This window comes from Emydura macquarii, unplaced genomic scaffold (genome assembly GCF_026122565.2).
Source record: "Emydura macquarii macquarii isolate MOO-44397 ecotype Brisbane River unplaced genomic scaffold, CSIRO-AGI_Emac_v2 contig_629, whole genome shotgun sequence".
NCBI lineage: Eukaryota > Metazoa > Chordata > Testudines > Chelidae > Emydura > Emydura macquarii.
In genome coordinates this window covers 6831420-6838568 of record NW_027130766.1, presented here as the reverse complement: position 1 = coordinate 6838568, position 7149 = coordinate 6831420, and the positions used below count along the sequence as shown (strand labels likewise).

The following is a 7149-nucleotide window of genomic DNA, read 5'->3' as shown; positions in this document are numbered from 1 at the left end:
AAGACCTGACGAATCCCTTACCCAGTAGGCGAGGTACATGCAGACATGCCAATCTTGCTCACACTTTTAGGAATGTTTATGAAAAAAATCAGGGCCATTGTTTGGACTTCTCTCCCCTCCCTCCACAGAAACCAGCTCTCCCCCTTTTCCCTTTATATGGCCAAGGGGGGGTAACTGCCCCCCCCACTTCACCTCTAACACCCACCCCCAAACAGGGAGAAGGGAAGAATCAACCCTGAGCTGCCCTCCTCTGCCACATAAGGCCCTTAAATTAACTTAGCCTGTCCTCAGCCTGGACCTCCTTCCTGAGATGATCCATCTCTCCTCCTCTTCTGCCTCTTCCCCTGCAGCCTGCACAATGGGGTCAGACAGGAGGCAAGCTACTGGGATAGTTAATGGGGCGCTGGATTTCCTGCCCAACCCTCAGGTTGCATGTGGTGTGCTAGCTGTCCTGCATGGACCCTGCTGGTGCACTCTAGGTACCTAGACATGTTAACATAATCCAGCAGAGTCCACAGGGCACCGTGGCTTGGGTGGGGAAATTCAGAAGCACCCCAAGCCCCACGGGCAGTTGCTGCTGCTTGCCTCGTATCAGACCCTCACTGTGCTGTCTGAGCATGTGCCAGAGGTGATGGAAAAGAATAGCCCCCACAGTGCTGTTAATTACATCCAAGCAGTCACTCACTCACACACACTTGCAAAATTAGTGGCTTTAAGCCTCAATTAGTAATTTTGTAATGACATGTAAAGAATGTCAGGAGGGTTACTGAAAATTAGGAAGGGCTGGCATCTCTGTCTGTGTGGTCAAGATGGAGCTGTGTCCTGCTGCTTTTTGAATACCAAATACTCACAAGCAAAGTGCATGTCTGGAGAAGGCCTGTTTCCCTCTGTTCCTCAAGACAATCAAGTCTTTAACACTGTGGGTAGATTCTTAATCCTTTCCTTTTCAATGTGTCCTTTACCCAAATTTGGGGCTGATTCAGGTACCCAATCCCCAGGCTTTGGACAAGTTGCACATGTTCAATGAAGTGTTTTCCTCCTTGGATCATGCCGTGGGTAATGAACTGCTTTCCCTCCCAATAGGATTTCCATACAAAATCCCAGGACTGACCTCTGCTTATGAAGGTGCCACTTGGCTCTAACTTTTCCATCTGGTCTGAAACACTACACTGCAGGGATGCAACAACTTCATGGAGGGACTGCTCATACTGGTTATTTCTACTGCTTCTTGCTCCCAGGATCATCTTCTCCTTTGTAACCCCATCCACCCGCAGCTCAATGACCTTCCTCTGGCTGAGATTCCCTTTGTCCTGATCCTAAATCAGGAGGAGTTGCTGTAGTGACTAGATGCACCACATAGCCTGGAAAGATTAGGCATGCTGCCTCACAGCACTTTCAGTGCAAGTTATGAGCAACCTGTCCTCGGACTTGTATGATAGACAGTTTGCATTAGAAGTTTTATCGTCTTGCAAGAGGCACTTCTACCCAGATAGCAAAGGCAGCTCAGCATCCCTAAACCTATCAACTAGGAAAGAAAGTTAGACATAGGCCAAAGACTAGGTTTGGATGTGGAACGTTTATTGAATACCCTTTGATAGAGAGCACTATGTACACAGAACAGCCATAGAACTTTACTTCTTGGTTTCCTCCTCCTTGGAAAGAGTCTTGATGATCTCTTCCTTTTTGGCTTGCAGACGTTCTTCACGGCGCTTGCGGGCTTCCTTGGTCTTGGACCTGCGAGCTTCGGCCTGGTCACTGAAGATGAAAATAGGTTTCATGAACATATAGGGTATTAGCCTCAAACAGCCCAGATAAACCCACCAGCTTTTACGTGGACATCATCCCCCATCTCCCACTATTTTGCTACAGCCTTAGGAAGCTGTTGTTGAGAGATGAGGTGTGAAAGCACACATTTCACTAACGCAGCATCACCATCAACTGCTTTACAGCTGCGGTTTATCAGGTTATTAAGCCCAAACACCTCCCCATTAGTGCTTTGCATTGTAACAGAGATTTAAGTGCAATTCAACATCTTGTTCGGTGACCCCACAGGCCTACTGAGTAACATAGGCAGACATCAACAAGCACTATCCTTGGCCAGGATTGGGACTGAAACAGGTCCTTGGACCTGCTGTCTTCACTTCATCTCCAAGGATCCCACACAGCAAACTTGTTTGTTAAAGAATGCCCTTGAGATCTTGATAAAACTGATCAGTCCACTGACTTAAATTAGAAAGGGAAAGTAATGCATTATCTGCCAGAACCCATTTGTCCTTTAATTGGCTTAACTTTAACTGGCAACTTAAATCGCCACACAAGGGCAAAGCTTGTTTTAAAGGCACATTCAAGTCACAGTTGGAATTATATACAGCATTAAAACCAAGATATTAACATCCAGCTCAGTTGTCACCATTTATTAAGTTTTTTGTTTTTTTTTTTAATTTCACTCAGCCTTAGGCCTTATCTACACTAGAAAGTTTTGCTGCTCTAACCATACTAGTATAACAGAACCCTCCTAATGCAGTTATACTGATAAGAATGCTTATATGGTTATAAGTTATGACAGTTTGCACCCATACCAAGACTTAAACCAGTACAGCTATAGGAGTAAATAATCACACCACTAATTGACAGAGCTATAGCAGCATAACTATGACCAAGCATGGATAGTGAAGAGATACTAGTGAATTTCATTTGTTTCTAGTCAGTTTCATTTTTGCAGGATGCCACAATAAGAGAATCAATGTCTTTGTAACCCAAGTGCTGAAAGCTTATGAAATCACTTTAACTGATGCTGAGCACTATAAAAAGCTCACTAGGGCAAAACTTAAGCCTTTGGCCTGTCCACTGAGCTCTCAGTATCGCTTTAATAAAACACTTACGCCAGGAGCTTCTTGCGAGCCTTGTCTGCCTTGAGTTTGTGAATGTGCTCCATCAGAATCCGCTTGTTCTTGAACACGTTACCCTTGACCTTAAGGTACAGACTGTGATACCTAAAAAAGTGAAGGGACAGGGTGAGGTATGAGAGCCCATTGTGTTTCAGGAAGCAACACTCACTTATCTGATGGTGCAAAAGAGGAAATACAAAAACTGCAGTTTCCAAGGCATCTTCAGTGATTCAAGATAAACAGCAGTTTTGCCTGGTCTGCAATGGATGCAGTGTACCAGGGCTTTAAAATGAATTTAACCATTGTGCAGCACCTTTATCTACCTCCACACACCACTCCCTTGTCCTGCACTCCAATTTCAGCAGAGGAACTAGTCCTGAGAAGCACTCACTAACACCAAGATCATTCTGCAGCAGCTTTCCAGTGCTGGAAGGGATTTATCATTTACCTAAAAAATTTGTTTAATATCTTCTGGCTTTCCTTGTTGGCATCTGTTGCAGACCCCGCCCCTTCCCAGACAAACCCACTAACAGAGAAGCAGAGCAGAATTAATTTAGCTCTAAGACTTACATATGGCGATCGATCTTCTTGGACTCCCTATATCTGCGAAGCAGACGTCTCAGAATTCTCATTCTCCTCATCCAGGTCACCTTCTCGGGCATACGAGCATTGGCTGTACCCTTTCTCTTACCTAGAGGCAAACAGAAAGATGTTACAGAGCTAGAACGCAGCTAATTACCAGTGACCATCCTTGCCAATGTGCTTAACGCCCTGCTTACCTCAAAATCCAAGAAGTATGATTAACAGACCAGGTGCATTATAAAGCCCCTCCTTGGTACATAGGGTTGTCTATAAATCCCCCCTCAGCAAAGGTCTCTAGAGTTTGACAGAGCTTTAATTCCAGTTATCTAGAACTAAGCTAGCCAGCACTTACCAATGCCCATGTGCCTGCCCTTTCGGCGGGCCAAGGTGTTTTTCCTGCATCGGGCACGGGAGTGAACAGTCACAGGTTTGCGGATTATCAAACCATCCTTGATCAGTTTCCTGATTTGCTGACCTGGAAATCAGAAGAGACGCTATATGTTCAAGATACCTAATGGAACAGAACAGGTAATAGGCAATATGGGCAAGGCGAGATTCCAGCACCAAGAAATTTTCCTTTTCAAGAGGAGTTTTCAGGATGGATTAAAAAAATCTAAGTCTAAAGGAATTTAAGAAGATTCTGACCTTATTTACAGCGGCCCCTTAACTGTTTGTTTTCCCTAGGTAGTCCTTGCTGCAGTTCAGTGCAAGTCTACTTGGGAAACATTCTCCCGATCACCGCAATGTAGACGTGAATGGAATAAGCAACCTTTATAAAGATGTCCTTTGGGTCTAGTTTCTGCCTCCATTTCACCTGCTGGATCTGCCAGCTCAATTAACGCAAAAGGAAGCCTATTCTGTGAGAAGGGGCAAACTATCTATTTTTTAGTGCTTGTAGTGAACTGCATCTCATGTATTTCTGCTCTTCTAATTTTTCAGTAATGCATCTCATCTGTTCATCACTTATGAACAATCCTTATGGTGGGTGTTTGACTACAAAGCGTTACCCCTCATACCAAAGAACATTCACAATCACAACATTCTTGTGCGATTTCTTTCGGTGTGGATTTAGCAGAATCCTAGGATTTGGTCATTTACTGCTTCCAGTTTTCAAGGGAAGGCAATTGCTACATGCTTGTCAGCAAAACCCTTAAATTCTAATGTAAAAAAGCTGTGGGGAAGGGAATTTGGTTCAGCTACTATTAAATTAACCCTTTCTACTACAGAAACTGTAACAAGGACAAGTTGAAATAACTACATCTTCTGCAATATCCAACAATTAGCTATGCCCACAAATCATACCTGGAGACAGCACTAGCAAGACACTGCCTTGCCCAGTGCCCCATGTGGAAGAGAAATGGTTACTTACGAGAATTAGCATTGGCAATCTCATTGGTCTCATTAGGATCCAACCAAACTTTCTTCTTGCCACAGCGCAAGACGCTGGAGGCCAGCCTCTTCTGGAGCCTGAGCATACTGAACAAACCAACACACATGGCTTAGAACGGGCAGCCCCCAGTTTACAGCAATGGCAAATCACAAAATTTTTCAAGTTCCAGGAATGCTCAAAATGCAGTCTAGCTTTATTTAAACGTATGATGGGCCTGTCCTCCCAGAGATTACAAAGCCTAGTGTAAGTCAGTTGTTGCTAAAATGCCACCACCTCTAAAATGAAAGGCAGCAATCAAGAAATCTGGCATGTGGCAAATTAGAGTGGAGAAACTGCAGCTAGTGACATTAACCAAATCAAACCTTTAAACTGAGGAGTGACTCATTACATTGCTTTTTGGAGACTTTAGTCTGCTCAACTAGTGATTCTGGGTGCCTAGCTTGAGCGGAGCACCCCCCCCCCAAAGCATCTCATACTGGATACCCCCAAATCACTCTCACTTTGGAAGTTAGGACCTAGCTCTGCAGAGCGCTTGGCCCGGCAGACGGGCAGCGCCGTGCTCCCTTTGCCCCTGCCCCAGGCGCGGTGGCTTCCCAGACAGAGAGATCCCCGTGCGGTGGGAGCAGAGGAGAGATCCAGCACATCGGGGCCCTTTCTCCTTCTAACACTAGGGCGCCATGCACAGGAGGCTCCGTCCCCTAACCACCCAATTGTCCCCAGCGCGGTCGCCCCCACCCCCCGCCGGCCTCCTTCCCCGGTTCCATTCCAGGCCCCCACCCCGCGCCGGCCTCCTTCCCAGGCCCCCCTCTCGCGCGCGCGCCGACTCCATTCGCCGCGCGCGCCCTCCCGGCTCCATTCCAGGCCCCCCCCTCTCCGCGCGCGCCCTTCGCCGGCTCCATTCCCGCCCCCCCCCCCTCCGCGCGCGCCCTTCGCCGGCTCCATTCCAGGCCCCCCCCCCTCCGCGCGCGCCCTTCGCCGGCTCCATTCCAGGCGCCTCTAACGGCCCGTGCCCCGCGCGAGCCGCCGTCCAAAGCGCCCCCGAAGGGGGATTTTCCCTCCGCCCACAGCCCTTGCGGGGGGCGACCCTACCCGGGCTGAGGGGACCATCCCGGATGGGGGAAGGGGATACGGCTCCCCACGGCTAAGCTAGGCTAGGCTAGGCCCGGCCCCAGGCCCACTAGCAGGCCCGGCGCCGACTGCTCTCCTGAGGAGCGGCCCGATCCCCTCCAGCGCCCACCCCCCGTCTGTCCCGCGCCCCTCAGGAGCCCAGGCAGCCCCTCCAACCAAAGCCCAGCACCGGGTCGCCCCCCGCGCGAGGCCAGCGCCCGCTCACCTCATGGCGGCGGCAGCAGCCCCAGCTCTGAAAGGAAGGAAGAAGAGCGCCGGCCGCTCCCACTATCAGCGCGGAGGGAGACCGTGGGACGTATCATTTAACTCCCTCCGCTCACAGCGCCTTCCTTCCGGTCCGGGATCGCCCTACTCCGGAATGGGGAAACGCAGAAGAAGGGGGCAGAGTCTGGTTCCGAGGGGGAAAGTTCGGACGGAACCGGGATTCTGAAACATATTCCCCCCCTGCGTCTGGCAATGGTATGGTCCGGGCTCCGGGGCCTTTGTAATGATCACGTGGTCGGAGTGTTGCCCGGACTAGTCCGGCAGAGACTGCGCCTGCGCAATGGGGTCGGCTGCTCAGTGTACCACGTTGTGGGAGAGGGCGGGGGTGCTGTCTTTTCCAGGCCGCGCGCAGCGGGTTGGAGGGCTGAACGCATGGAGGAGAGTAAGGGCTGGTGTGGGGTAGTAGCTGCTGGCCCTGGCTTAATGGGGACAGTAGGGGCACGCTAGGCTAGGGGGCTTTGGACAGGTCAGGGGGGTTGGAGCCTGGTGTGTTGCTGGGTTGGGGGGGCTGTGGTAGTGGAGGAGCTGAGTTCGTGGGGTCAGTGTGGGAGCCCTGGGGCAGACTTGGGGGTTACAGTGGATCACAAATCGAATATGAGTCCACAATGTGATGCAGTTGGGGAAAAGGCTAGTATCATTCTGAGGTGTGTTAACAGGGCTGTCGTATGAGACCCTGGAGGTGGTTGTCCCACACTGCTTGGCTGGAGCGCTGTGTCCCGTTCTGGGCACCGCACTTTAGGGAAGATGAGGACAAATTGGAGAGAGTCCAGAGGAGAGCAACAAGGATAAAAGGTTTAGAAAACCTGCCCTATGGGGGAGGTTAAAAAAATTGGGTGATCAATTGTGCTCCATAGCCACTGAAGGTAGGATGAGAAGTAAAGGAGTTAAGCTGCAGCA

The 7149-nt window shown here is 49.6% G+C and overlaps 1 protein-coding gene across 1 annotated transcript; it reads right to left on the bottom strand.

The window, feature by feature from the left end:
- Positions 1-1557: 1557 nt before the first annotated feature.
- On the bottom strand, positions 1558-6333 carry RPL19 (ribosomal protein L19). Its single transcript, XM_067541202.1, has 6 exons — positions 6194-6333; positions 4840-4946; positions 3823-3945; positions 3459-3579; positions 2883-2993; positions 1558-1755 (listed from the first exon to the last, which is right to left on the bottom strand). The coding sequence occupies exons 1-6, from the start codon at positions 6196-6198 to the stop codon at positions 1632-1634; spliced, it is 591 nt and encodes a 196-aa protein (XP_067397303.1). The 5' UTR covers positions 6199-6333; the 3' UTR covers positions 1558-1631.
- Positions 6334-7149: the final 816 nt, after the last annotated feature.

Bases quoted from the DNA above. Each gene is read 5' to 3' on its own strand.
- RPL19 (XM_067541202.1), bottom strand. The intron at 3,946-4,839 runs GTAAGTAACCAT...TCTGATTTCCAG, and splicing joins GATTGCCAATGCTAATTCTC to GTCAGCAAATCAGGAAACTG. The intron at 1,756-2,882 runs GTAAGTGTTTTA...TTTCATCTTCAG, and splicing joins GCTCGCAAGAAGCTCCTGGC to TGACCAGGCCGAAGCTCGCA.